General features: G+C 40.8%; 1 protein-coding gene across 7 annotated transcripts in view; it reads right to left on the reverse strand.

Moving 5' to 3' along the window:
* PDSS2 (decaprenyl diphosphate synthase subunit 2) overlaps positions 1 to 5,929 on the reverse strand; it is a 269,730-nt gene extending 263,801 nt beyond the window's left edge. For 5 of the 7 annotated variants that reach the window (XM_081828740.1, XM_081828742.1, XM_081828738.1 and 2 more), the window contains exon 1: positions 5,337 to 5,926. In XM_081828740.1, coding sequence (XP_081684866.1) covers positions 5,337 to 5,632 — 296 coding nt within the window. In that variant the 5' untranslated portion in view covers positions 5,633 to 5,926. Of the gene's footprint in view, positions 1 to 5,336 lie in introns of all 7 variants that reach the window. The other 2 variants (XM_081828739.1, XM_081828743.1) reach the window with 2 other exon arrangements.
* Between the last annotated feature and the right edge of the window lie 8,906 nt (positions 5,930 to 14,835).

The raw sequence follows: 14,835 nt of genomic DNA on the forward strand, positions 1-14,835 counted from the left end.
CAACTTCTTCTGCTTTAATTTATTTTCCCGCCTTGGTCATTTCCTTTTCATCCAACATGACCCAACTCTTAGGTCATTTCATCTTTGTAAAAGTCTTCCATTTTCTGTAGAGATTTGTTTGATCCCTCTGTCTCTACAGCATATTGTTCACACATACTATAGCATTTATCCCAAAGTACTCTCACTATTAGCACATCTCCCCACTAAAATGAATTTCAATAATGAAAATTGCTAACATTTGGATACTTTCTATGTGCCAGATACTGTTCTAAGCACTTTACCTATATTTACCCATTTAATCTTCATAAAACCCTAAAATATAGGTACTATTATTATCCTCATTTTACAAATGAGGAAACTAAAACACAAAGAGGTTAAGGAAATCACCTGAGATCACATAGCTTGGTAGTGGTAGAGACAGGATATAAATCTAAACAGTCTGATTCTAGAGCTCATGCTCACTATACCGTCTCTGATGAATTCCTGAAGGGAAGCAACTGTGTCTTATTCTTGTTTGTACATTCCATGCCAAGAGCACCTCAAATATTTGTGGAATGAATTAAAATTTTTAATTTTCTCCTAGTCATCCAAAAAAAAAAAAGTCCTTCATAAGTAATGCAGGTTTTCAGTCAGTAATTACAGAACTGAATCTAGAAAGGGTCTTTTATAAACATGGAAGAGACTAAAATTAAATTTCTAATGATAAATTCAAAGATCTCTGAAGAATTTTAAAATGCAGAAAAGACTAGTAAGGTTTTATAGGTAGCCAAGTAACTGTAGTGAACTCAGTTAGGAACAAAAAGTCTCTGCTAAGGAATCAACATCCCCTTAGAGAGAGATGAAATGTCATAATCTGCCTCCACTAATTGCATACTAAATTAATCCTATCTATCTAAATGTGCAATAGAGATCAAGACAAAAGTAAAAAGACAGAGTATTTAAACAAAAATTTAATCCTAAAAGCCAAATGTGTCAACAGTAATCAATGAAAACAAATAAGGCCATATTGCTCAGTGAAATCAACTGTGTATAAACAACAAAAATTTAATTCTGTATGAAAAAAGTATATCATTACCTTAGAAACAATAAAGTATCCTCCATTTGATTATTAAGAGCATTTAAGTTCTTGACAGTAGGTATATATAAAACTAAAAGTACTTCAAACGAAGTAATACAGGTATCCCCTGCCTTTCAAAAGTTCACGTTAAAGGCACTTTGCTTTACAAAAGACATACGTTAGTACATTTTCACTAACCAAAAGAAATACAAAGAGGATTTTCACTTTTATGAAAAAAGGCAAAAAGCAAAACTAGCGTTCAGAGTTTGTTTTGCAGTGAGCCGTTATGGAGGCAGTGTGCACCCTGAGCAGTGAGAGTGGTACCGCCAAGCTCCCTCCCTGGGAACTACACTCACCAGCTCAGCATCAAGGTGCCGTGGCTTTGAACTGTGTCTGTGAGCATCTGTGCTTTATCTCGATTTATTTTGTGCATTTGTTAGCAAGACGTGTCGTAAGATATCAAAAAAGCCTAAGGGAGATTATTTTTTGGGTCTGGGAATACTCAAAAAATTTTCCATATAAATTAATGGTAATTGCTTCTTTTGCTTGATGCCATTTTGGCTTATGGAAGGTTTCATAGGAATGCTCTACTTTCAGATAGTAGGGGAGATCTGTAATGATTTATACAGAAATTTAAATGATTAAAAATAAAAAATATATATTTTGCACAAGTGGATAATCACATTTAATCAGCAAGATAATAATGAACCATAGGGTACAAGTTGTGAAGAAGTGAGGGTTTGATGCACTGTTGCTACTTTCAACCTCCACCACATTACCAATCTACATCGCATACCTGGGCTTCTACTCCATCCTACAGCCCACTGTCCAGCTTGGACAGGTCCGCAATCCCTCATCCCAAGTCCCTGAAACCAATTCAAAATTTTTCTAATTTTAGGAAAGTGCATTTACCCAGTGCTCCAGCAGGATCTGGGACAGCAACCTGTAATCAAACACATGAATATTTCTGCAGCAAAATGCATGAATATTCACATAAAGTGGAATACAGAAAGACTGTAAATAATCTCACATCAGCTCAGGTCAGATTTATGAGCCTGAAAAAACATTCTGTTTTCTGAGCCTTTAGGATTTTTAAATAGTAGGAAAAGGACTATAGATTTGTGTTACCACATTGCATCCAATCTGCTCACTCCCTGTTTGAGAAACGACATTAGCTCCCTTACCTGCCATATTCAATTACAACACTAATTTCTATACTAGTCTAGAAATGGCAGCACCTTTGGAAATCATTTATTCAAACTCCTTACTTCATTGCTTAAGAAACTAAAGCCCAGAAAACATGGAATAACTTGTCTAGGGTCATAATGTTACCTACTGACAGAGAGAAAACTAGAACATGCAGGTCTCCTCTCTCCCAGGCCTACTGTTGGTTGGTTCATTCACTTATTCATTCTCTCTCTCAATTCAAAGTGACTCTTTTCAACTTTTTAAAATAATGGAATAATTACAGACTCACAGAAAGTTCAAAAATAGTATAGCGTCTACGTATCCTTCATCTGGCTTTCCTCAGTATTCAGCTGTAATACAGTATGAAAACCAAAAATTAATACTGGTACATTAGTGTTAACAAAACTACAGACCTAGGGAGCCTGGGTGGCTCAGTCAGTTAAGTGAATGACTTGGTTTTGGCTCAGGTCATGATCTCATAGACTGTGAGATCGAGCCCCACATTGGGCTCTGCGCTCAGCATGGAGTCTGCTTGGATTCTCTCCCTATGCCCCATCTCCCTGCTCTCTCTCTCTCAAATAAATAAATAAATCTTAAAAAAACCAAACTACAGCCTTATTCCATTTTCAGCATTTTTCTTAGCCTGTATTCATTTGTATGTATAGGTGTACATAGTTCTAAGCACCTTTATCTTATGTATAGATTCATGTAACCGCTATCAAAATCAAGATACTGAAATATTCCATCACCACAAAATACCTCTTTGTATTTACACCCTCCTGGCTCCCCACAGTGTCCCTGACTCTAGCAAGCATTAATCTGTTCTTCATCTCCATAGTTTTGTCACTTTGAGAATGTTGTATAAATGGAATCATATGATATTGTAGGGGCCAAGGGCAGGCTGTCCCAAGATTGGCTACTTTGGCATGAACATTATTTTGAGTTAAAAGCAATCGAAACCCAGCAGATCAAGGGAAAACTCTTTACCTCCCCCTCAACTGCATGCTCATACCAGGAAGAGAGCTATTAACAGAGATTCCTCTTTACCTAAGAAACTTATCTGAATATAATAGGGCAACATTTGTTTTCCAAACATCTCCTTTCACCTTAGTGCTAATCATTATCTTTCTCCCCCTTAGAAATATTCAGACCCCCACCCCTCTCCATGCTTCATTTCTTTGGAATTTCATGTCTATGTGGATTCCCCATACATATGCTATTAAATTTGATCTTCTCTTGTTAATCTGCCTCATGTCATTTTGATTCTTAGTCCAGCTAGAAGGACCTTGAAGGGCAGAGGAAATTCTTCCTTTCCAACAATATATAAACTTCTGAGATTGACTTTTTCTTTGTGGTAAAACACACATAAAATTTACCATCTTAACCATTTTTAAGTGTACAGTTCAGTATAGTCACAATGTTGTGCAACCAATCTCCACAACTTTTTCATCTTACAAAACTGAAAATCTATACCCTTTAAATGACAACTTCCCATTTCCCCCTCCTTTCAGCCCCTGGCAACCACCATTTTACTTTCTCTGATTGTGACTATTCTAGATACCTCATATCAATGGAATCATATAATATCTGTCTTCTTGTGGTTGGCTCATTTGACTTAACATAATGTTCCAGAATTTCCTTTTTAAGGCTGAATAATATTCCATTATATGTACACAATATTTTGTTTATCCATTCACCTACTGATGGACATCTGGGTTGCTTCCACCTCTAGGCTACTGCAAATCATGCTGCCATGAACATGGGTGAACAGATATCTCTTTCAGACTCTGCTTTCAATTTTTTGGGCTAAATACCCAAAAGTGAAATTGTTGGATCACAAGGTAATTCTTTAATTTTTTCTGAGGAACCACCATACTGTACTCTGTAGTGGCTTTTTACATTCCCACCAGTAGTGTGGATTGACTTACTCCGTTCACCATAATTCTTTCCAGATTCATTCAAATTGTTGTATGAATAAATAGTTCAGTTATTTTCATTGTTGAGCAGGGTTTCATTGCATTGCTGCAACACCATTTGTTCAAGAATTCATCACTGAATGACATTTGGGGGCGCCTGGGTGGCTCAGTTGGTTAAGCGACTGCCTTCGGCTCAGGTCATAATCCTGGAGTCCCGGGATCGAGTCCCGCATTGGGCTCCCTGCTCAGCAGGGAGTCTGCTTTGCCCTCTGACCCTCCCCCCTCTCATGTGCTCTCTCATTCTCTCTCTCTCAAATAAATAAATAAAATCTTTAAAAAAAATAAATAAATAAATTGATTACTATAAAGAATATTCCTATGCTTAGGAAATACACGATGAAGTATTTAGGCATAAAGGACCATGATGTATGCAATCTACTCTCAAATGATTCATTAAAAATGTGTGTATTTTACATATACATGTAAATAGTATGTATATATGTGTAGAATAGGTGAATCTGATTAAAAGGCATGCAGGTGTTCTCTTTGTACTATTTTTGTTCTTGCAACTTTTCAGTATGCTTGAAATTATTTACAAATAAAGGTTTTTTTATTTTTTTACTGGAAGCATAAGTTGTGATCTTAAATCCTAACGACAAGTTTCACAGTAGTAGTCCAGAATAAGTGATAAAAATCCCAGGAGGATAGTGACTACTGACTGGATAGATTCCTACTTTAAGCCTGCGATATTCGTTGGAAAGAACGGTCTACCTTCAGCATATCTCCCCCTCTCCATTTTTTTCTGGAGGCGACCACTGGAACAGTGCGGAACCGAAATCAATCTATCCCATTTTTAAAAGACCATTTCTAGAAAGTGACTCAAACCTACATCCCTACTCGATTTCGCCCTGAACGCTTTAGAACCAAAAACGCGAAAAGAGTATAGGTGTTTCTCAAAAGAAAACCACTTAGCCGCTCAGCTGAGCAAATGGAGGAAGAAAAGTTAAGGTAAGTGGGCTAAAGAGACAACATCAAATGTCCAGGAGAGCTAAGAAAAGAATGCGTAAAAAGAAATAAGCCTGGAGCCAGTATGAGCGAGGCAGGAAGGGAGTGTCGGCCAGGAAAAAGGACTCGAGTGGGTGCGAAGTGTGTCAGGAGGAGAGGGAGTAGCTCACCTGGCCGTGGTAAGCAGAGGGTGCTGAGTCCCCACCAGCTTCCGCACCTGCATAGCGATGTTGCTGAGCTCGTCGCTCAGCAGGCAGCGGAGGCTCATGAAGGACGTGGGATAGCCCACGATCTTCTCCGCATCTGACACGACTTGGTTCCAGTGGGCCGGGGACCTGGAGGACTGACCACGCCAGGAGCCCACCGAGGAGATGGCATCGAGGGACGGGGACCACCACAAGCGACGCGGGGAACCCGACACCCCGAGATAACGGGGCAAGCGCAACAGTAGCTGCCGAAGGCTCATAGTTTGAGTCTGGGAGTGTCAGGGACTTGGGGATGTCCGGAGGTGGCGCGGGGAAAAAAACAGGGGCAGAGGAGGAACTTGCAGGACCTAGAAGGAAGCGGCAACTCCCGACCCTCAGAGAAGGGGGAGTTCCTGAAACCGTAACCAGAAACGCACTTTATCTGCAGCTTTCAGAGCTTCGGGCTACACAAACAACAGCCGGAGCTCAGCACTGCCCCCGACCATCTGGGTAGAAACCACGGCCGCCTCCTAAATGGGGGACACCATATTGGCGAGATGGAATACGGTCTGTCGTAAAGACAGAGACGGACCGTTCAGGAGCAAAGAATGTTCCCTCCTTTACGGCGCAGTCGTGAACGCCCCCGAAGGGGCGGGGCTTTGGAGGTGAGCCCCGGAAGGCGAGGGGTAGGGCGAAAGTTTAAGCTCCTCCCACACCCCGTCCCCACCCAAGGTTGGGAAGACCTGGGTTTCCCGGGATTGGGTTGGGGTGTAGGGCTGCCGAGTGGTGCTCTCGCCCCCGGAACTTGGGCCCAGTCTGATTCATCAGGGCATGCCCAACGCCCAGCACAGAGTGCCGCACAGAAATACTTGTGTTCTGGACGAGGGTCGGTGTCTACCAAGTCTCTTCGCGGCTCCCAGCCCGCCCGGAAGGAAGGGCGCCGGGCCGAGATGCGGGTTCCTCTGGGAAGCCTCTCACAGCTGTCCACCAGTCCTTGGCAGGGGTAGTGGACCGGCGTGAGGGCGGCCCTTAGGGCAGCTGGCCTTAGGGAGCTACAGGCCGCTACTCCGCAGTGGGACGCAAAGTCTAGGCGTGGGACTGAGCCCTCTTTGCCTTCAGTTCCCAGCCAGACGAAAGGTGGCGTGGCCCGGCGGAAAGGGTTTTTTCCCAAGGAATGTCCTTGAACCTTGTCTAATCACCAGCCTCCCCGCTGAGCCTCGGTCTCCCCCCCACCCCCCCCGGGTGTACGGCCCAGGCAGAAGCAGCTGTGCCTCCACCGGGGTGCAGAGGGGCCCGTGCCCACCCTCTCTTGTCTTGTTCTTCGGAAGGACGTTCAGTTCACCATCCAGGATTCAAAACTATCAGCAACCGCAGTGCTTTTCACTTAACAGCTCATATATTAGCTCATTTTATCCTCAAAACAACTCCATTAAGTAGATGGTGTTAGTGTTCTCCATGTTTCGTGTGAGAAAACTGAGGCACATCCAAGTTGTGTAAATTGTCAAAGGCCGCACTAGACAGGGATGTTATGGCAGGCAATCAGGCTTCTGAATCCATGCTCTTAACCACAGCATTAGGCTAAGTAACAACCTACCAACCACTCTACTCTTCCATTGCTGAAGGGAAGCAGTCAATGTGGTTATCATTCAAGCAATGTTGCCTTTTCTTTTTTCAGGTATATCTAGTATCCTGCCCCTTTCGCATCACTCAAAACAAGTGTTAAAACAAAAACCTCTTTAGGGGTGCCTGGCTGGCTCAGTGGGTCAGGTCGTGATCCCTGAGTCCTAGGATCCAGCCCTGCCTTGGGCTCCCCTGAAGCTTCTCCCTCTCCCTCTGCCCTTCCCCCCTCCCTTGCTCCTGCTCTCTCTTGCGCTCTCAAATAAATAAACAAACAAACCCTTGTTAAGAATGAAAGATATATTGCCCAATTTTACACTCTTAAAAATAGCTCGTAAAACTCTCTTCAACTTTAAAGATGCTTTCAAATTTCTTATTGATATATTTTTAAATTAGTATCATGCACAATACTGGACCTCTAGATTCGGGCTACATATAAAAATCCAGACTTAAAAAAGGGCGAATTAAAGAGTAATTATTCACTTTGCAGAAAGATGCTTTTCTCTACAAATGTTTAGCCTCAGACTCCCTTTGAATAGCAAAGTTCCCTTGTGATTTAACTTTTCAGGAGTACATTTTAGATGAAATGAATTAAGCTTGTAAGTGTTAAACACAGTCTCTGCCCACAAAATAAGTAAGGCAAGCTGAAGTTCAAAATAATTCCTGTGGAAGAGATAACAAACTCCTGGCAATAAAATTCAGCTCTGTTCTAGATGAAAATAAACGTGGAGAGTGAGATACTTTACCATTTCAAAAGGTTCCAAGGCCTGAGCTTCTGGGTTATCCAAGGTGAAAGAAGTCATGAAAAAATGAAGAGAGATAAAGACTGAATGTGATAGATTGTGCACCTGAGGCTGTTTCTTCAGAATCATGGAATCTTAAGACCAATTTTTCATGCAATTTCCTTAATACCAATTCACAGCATGTACTTTAATTTCTCCACAGAAGCCAAATGCATTATTCTCTGGTCATACTCTATTAACCAAGTTTTTGATTATTCATGGGACTTTTGGTCCCATTTACTTTAAATAATCAGCACTTTCTTTTATACTTACAGTTAAAAGGTTGCATTATACCTAATGATAATCCATTTTTAGAAGGTTAAAATGGTATTTATTCTTTAATCTTCCAGATAAATATATAACTCCTTTGAGCCTTTCTGACTAAAGAGATTTCTGAATTGATAGTGACTTTTGGAGGAGCAGGGAGAGGAAGTATCTGTGATTCCACCATTCCTCTGCTACTGGTAATACTCATTTTGCAGATGTCTGTGAATATGTGCAAAAAGAAAGAATGTAGCAGAGTTTCTCATCCTTGGTACTACTGACATTTGAGGGCATGGAATTCTTTGTTATGGCAGAGGGCTGTCCTGTGCATGCTAGGGTGTTTAGCATCATCCCTGGTTTCTACTCACTATAAGCCAGCAGTAACCCCCTCCAGGGCTGTGACAACCCAATATGCCTCAGGACGTTGCCAAATGTCCCCTGGGGGCAAAATCACCCATGGGAATCTAGGGAAGTGGGAGATGCTGAAAACAAACAAACAAACGAAAACAAACAAGGACCATTGATGACACTGACTCCCACAAAGCGGCAAAAGAAGAGGTCCTGTGTGTGAGTAGCCCTGAGGGTTAAAATGGCCACTCCACAATCTGTGGAAACTTCCAGCCATACACAGGGACTTCTCCATCTCCTGGGATTTGGGGTTGTTTGGGAGATAACAAGCTGACAAAAGATGGTCATGGCTCTTCCTCCACCTTTCTCAGGATCCTGAAGTTGGTACAGTATTGGTGGATTTCACTTACTGTTCTCTCCGCATTCTGCTGACCTTAGAAACAAGTGAAGTTATATTTAATGTCCTTTTCTTGGGCTGGAAACCTAAGCCAGCCTTTGGAAGTGCAAGGTCTTAACAAGGATGGTGTATGCTTTGGGCGTTGGCATTTCCATAATTAGGTGAGTGGACATAGATAGGGACACGGCAGCCACCATCCTTCTACCAACCTCAACACAATCACCTATTGTTTATCCTAAGAGAGTTCCTCCAATAGCAGTTGAAAACCACTGTGGCATATCTTGGGGCAGAATGATAAAAGGAGGCAAGTAATCAGATTAGCAACAACCCAAAAGTTTGACCGTCTACTGGGCTGCTGGCTGTAGAGAACAGGAACAACACATATCGCTAGGGAGATTGTAAAATAGTTCACAGCATCTATGGAACGGAATTTGATAATCCCTAGAAAAACTACCTATGCATTTATACTTTGACCCAGAAATCCCAATTCTAGGAACGCTTTCCAAAATACAAAATAACTTATGCACAAGGTTATTTATTGCAATATTATTTGTAATCGCAAAAGATTAGAAACCAACCAAACAACCACAAGTAGGGAGTAAGTTGAATAAACTGGAGTAGGTCCATATAATGAAATACACTGTGTAACTCTGAAAAAGAATGAGGGCCATCTCTACACTGATGTAATGTGAGCTCCAGAATATGGTTAACTTTGGAACAACAACAGCAACCACAAACACACCAAGACGCAGAACAGTACAGTGTGTTTTTGGTAAGATAGGTGAACTACAAATATACACTAGCCTATATATTTGGGTTGGGAAGAAACAGCTGGAGGGGACGGGCATGGAACAGACTACCCTGACTATACCTTGACTATATAGTTTTGAATGTGAAGTCATGTATATGCATTATGGTATTGGTCAACTGATAAAGATAACAGTCTCGAGTCTTTTATTACACAATTTATAAAAAGTAATTTTCCTAGATGTTTCCATTACATATCCCAATTTCTCATTTGTTATTTAACTTCATTATTTTTTGTTTCTTTTGTTGTTCTGTTTTTCATTTTTTGTTATTGCTATACAAAGTTTCTATATTTAAAAAATAAATAAAGTCATATATGTTTTACATATCCAAAATAATTTTAAATTCTAAAGAAAAATGTAATTGCTAAAATTTGAAAACAAGCTGAAGCAAATGATCTAAGTGTATATTAAGTGGGTGGCATAACTACGGCAAGTAAATAATTAAATGAGTTTAGAAAATAGTGTTTTTACAGGGCATTTACAGTGGAATATATTCTCAGGATAAATAAACCTATAAAGAAATCTTAAACTTCAGTCTGCAGTCTTATTGCTGGTGGAAATTTATTATTAATAAAATAATAAATATATTATTTTATTAATAATAAAAATATTATCTTCAACTATTCTTATACATTATAGGTTAAAACAAATGTTAGAATTGTTAGGAACAACAGAGGAAGTAGAATCCATGTAAAATTAAAATTAAATTGGAAATAGTATGAACTTACAATTTTTCCTTTTCAAAAATGTTTCTTATGTTCCAATAAGAAAAGTTTTACATTTGGGGAGTGGAGAAGCATTTACTTGTTTTGTCCCTTGAAAAGACCTGGAAATAATGAAAATCTTATAGCAATGAGCACCTTTAGTATTCATATTCATACTTTCTTTTTTTTTAAAAGATTTTATTTATTTATCTGAGAGAGAGAATGGGAGACAGAGAGCATGAGAGGGGGAGGGTCAGAGGGAGAAGCAGACTCCCCACTGAGCAGGGAGCCCGATGTGGGACTCGATCCCGGGCCTCCAGGATCATGACCTAAGCCGAAGGCAGTTGCTTAACAACTGAGCCACCCAGGCGCCCCAATATTCATATTTTCAATACATCATTCCCTGTTAAAAGGGGCAAGTCCTTTAAAAGAATGGCAGATTTCAGGTCTGGGGCAACAAATGTGCATGATGAGCCTGGAACACCCTGTTGTGCCAGAAATCAGGGAATCTATTATAGTCTAAAGTCTAATGGGTCAGGTCAAAGGGACAAAGGGATCAGCATAAAGGAGCTCCCACTAGCTGAAAAGGGGACAATCTGAGCGTCAAAACAGAGTAAGAACTACAACTGATCGAAATACATGGATGACATGTAAATCCACGTGTTCGTTATCCACGTAGGGCAATACTCTGAATATGAAATGAAATGAAAGAATTGGACATTTATCCTGCCTTCCCGTAGGAATTGTATTTAGCGGTGTCTTAGTCCGGCTCACCCCCTTGAAAGCTGAACCTGAGACAAGGGCTTACTTTTAGGTAGTTTATTTTGGATAGCCATCTCAGGAAGCAGCAGGGGATGACTAGGGAGAGTGAATCACAAGGGGTCTAATACAAGGGTGTCTCCGAGTTAGTCATCACCGTGGGCAATGAGGCCTTGAGCCTGCTGGGAGTCTGAGTTACCATGTAGAATGTACTTCATAGTTGTCCTCTTCTTGATGCAAGAGAGGAGCAGTTGTTGACCAGCAACCAGCCGGATCGGTCCAACTTGTCCCCTTGGGGCATTGGCCCCCTCACACTTCTAAGCTGTCATGTGAGTGCCAGGCAGATACCCCACCTTCATGGAGTCAGAGGACCTCGGGGGCAGAATGTGATATGTACGCAGGGCAGATGTGCTGTTGGGTTACTCCTGCAGGAAGCAGGTAGCTTCAGCAACGGCTGTGGCGAGAGGCAGGCTGAGAGGATGTGAAACAGAGAACAAGCCACTTCTCATCGACAGTCCAGGCTGATGAGGGTACGTTCTTCTTCATAACATAATTCCATCGACTAAAAGAGGAAGAAAGGATAGAATTGAGAAATCACCATATTGTGATTCCTTATGAAATCATGGATTCAGGCAACAATCATCAGAAGATGAGAGGTAGCTGGGAAAGAGCGGAGAAGCCGTGGAGACACGACTTGCACCACTGACTGATGTCGGCAGCACCAGGCACGGGGCTTCCCCACAGCCGTGCCTCCTGATGTGGTGCATTATGAAGTGTACGGCGCTGCCGAGGAACTATTTTTGCCAAAATAGTTGAATCTAAATCTCATCAAGCCGGTAGGTCCAACCTCCAATTTTCTAGAAATATGGGAGGAAGTGGAAGAAATGGACAAGCTTCCCAAGGAAACAAACAGACCAATCCAGCATATCAGATGTCCTGCAGCCAGCTGCCTGGGTTTCTTCAACAAGACAAGGGGCTAAGATGGGCTGTGGAAAAGGACTCCTGTAGATGGAGATTTTTGAGAGGCATTGCAAGTGTAATGAGTGGACCTTATTTGGATCTTAATTCTAACAAACCAACTGTAAAAAGTAAATCAGGAGGCGATTAAAGAAATTTGAATTATGGTTTTGGTACATTAGATATTACAAAGGAATTATTAACCTTATGTGTGTGTCTATTAGAAAATTCCCATTTTTTTTTTAAAGATCTTACTTATTTATTTGATAGAGAGAGAGACAGCGAGAGAGGGAACACAAGCAGGCGGAGGGGCAGAGGGAGAAGCAGGCTTCCCGCTGAGCAGGGAGCCCAATGCAGGGCTTGATCCCAGGACCCTGGGATCATGACCTGAGCCGAAGGCAGACGCTTAATGACTGAGCCACCCAGGGGCCCAAAAAATTTCCATATTTTAAGCATATTAAAATATGTAGGGATAAAACAATACAGTGTCAGGAATTTCCTTTAAGACACTTCTGGAGAGAAAAAATAGATAAAGCAAGCATGCTAAAATCTACAAAGTTGCTGATTCTGGATAATGAGTATATGGCATTCATTACACAATTCTATTTTATATATGTTTGAATATTTTCATAATAAAATATTTTCAAAGAGTCAAGTAAACATTCTCATTCTTTTTTAAAAATGGAAGCAAGTCAAATGACTTGCCCAAAGTCATAAAGCTGGAAAGTGGCAGAGGTAAGAATTAAAGCTCAAACCCATCTCACTCCTTCCCCTGTGTCCTGTTGTCTTCAGAACTGAATGTGCTTATTTATTGATTCATTTATTTTCCAACCTCAAGTGCACATAGTTGCTTCTTGACACACTTTTATCATTGGTCCATGCATTGTGCTTTTTTATTTTATTGTGGTGGTAAACAGCCTCCAGATGGTGCCCAATGATCCCTGCCTCCTGGTAGTCTCACCTGGTGTTGTCCCCTTCCACATTGTCTTATGGTTGATCCATGTCATCAGTAGTACCTGGCAGAAGTGACGGTGTGTGTCACTTTTGATAGTAGTTTTATAAAAGACATTGCAGCTTCCTTCTTGGGCTCTCTCTTGCTCATGCTCTCTCCCTCACTCCTTCTCTGTCTCTCCCCCCAACCCCACATTACTTGCTCTGAGAGAAGCCATGTCATTAGTAGTTCTATGGAGAGGCCCATGTGGTAAGGAACTGAGCCTCATGCCAACAGCCATGTGAATGAGGCATCTTGGAAGTGGATCCTCCAGCTCCTTCAGGACTGCAGCCCTGACTCATAGCTTGACTATCACCTCATGGGAAACCCTGAGCCAAAACCACCAGACTGGCATGTGTACAGATTCCTGACCCTCAAAACTTTGTGAAATAACAAATGTTTATTTAGTGGGTTTTTTAAAAAGATTTTATTTATTTATTTGACAGAGAGAGAGAGAGAGAGAGAGAGAGCACAAACAGGGGGAGGGGCAGAGGGAGAAGCAGACTCCCCACTGAGCAGGGAGCTCCATCCCTGAACTCCAGGATCATGACCTGAACTGAAGGCAGACATTTAAACGACTGAGCCACCTAGGCACCCCTTATTATTTTAAGTACTAAATTATGGGATAATTTGTTATATTGCAATAAATAACTAATACAATGATCTGCTGATCTTTGTGTAATGCAATACATGCTGTGAACCCACCACCAACACAGGAACTAGAATGTTGACAATAGACCCGTCAGTGTGGACTTCTCCATCCCATTCTCCTTCCTCAACCCAAAGTTATCTTTATCTGGAATCTTGTATTTATCATTTTCTCTCTATTATCTCTATTTATCTATTATCTCTATCATGAGATTTTAAAAAATGTAAGTTAATAATATATGCATTTCTAAAAAAGTATATTATTTATATGTGTTAGTTATTTTTTTTATTTTTTATTTGTGTGTGTGTGTGTTAGTTATTTTTATCTTGAAAAGAGATTCCATGCTAAATGTAATTTCCTGTGACCTCTTTTCTTTACTCAACATTATTTTATTGAGATTCACCCATATCAGTGTGTATAGTGGCAGTTTATTTGTTTTGACTGCTGTATAATATCCACTGAGTGAATATATACACACTTTATCCGTTCTCCTGTCAATAGACATTTGGATTGCTTCCAGATTTTTTTCTATTACAACAATGTTGTCATGACGAGGTTTACAAATGCCTCCAGGTTCGTATGTTGAGAGTTTATATGTAGCATTGGAATTACTGGGTTGTAGGTTATGGGAATATTCATAGATAATGCTTTCTAAAGTGGCTTTATCAATTCACATTTCTACCAGCTGTTTATGAGAGACCCCGTTGATCACACTCTCTCAACACTTGATGTTGTCAGCCTTCTTAAAATTTCCAACAGACAGGTACAAAAGAGAATCTCATTACAGGATGGATCTGCATTTCCCTCATCACTAGGAAGATTGCTAAATGCCCTTTCCATCTTACAGATGAGCCCTCAAAGATGATGTGGGAAAGTATATACGACTATAATTCTTCATTGTAATTTTTCTTTGGGGTTTAATTTTTTACTTCTTCCCTTCTTAGATCCTCACTCCCTAGGTACACAATAGTCCTTTCTTGCTGTTTCCTTCTGATTTTTCGAGTGTTTGACCTTAGAACAACTGCAGTTAGGGAGGAAATAGACCAAGACCTACTCTCCTTTTTTCCTAGTTTCTCTCCCCACAGGGCAGCAATGTGGAATTGACTAGCAATGCTGCTAGCTAATTTCACACTAGGATTAGCCCAACAGGGGAAGAACTTGGTCTTTTTCTTTTACAAAGGCTCTTTCCAGGAGTCTGTTTTCTTTT

The sequence above is a fragment of the Leptonychotes weddellii genome, chromosome 8 (genome assembly GCF_054177405.1).
Source record: "Leptonychotes weddellii isolate Sample4059 chromosome 8, ASM5417740v2, whole genome shotgun sequence".
Classification (NCBI taxonomy): domain Eukaryota; kingdom Metazoa; phylum Chordata; class Mammalia; order Carnivora; family Phocidae; genus Leptonychotes; species Leptonychotes weddellii.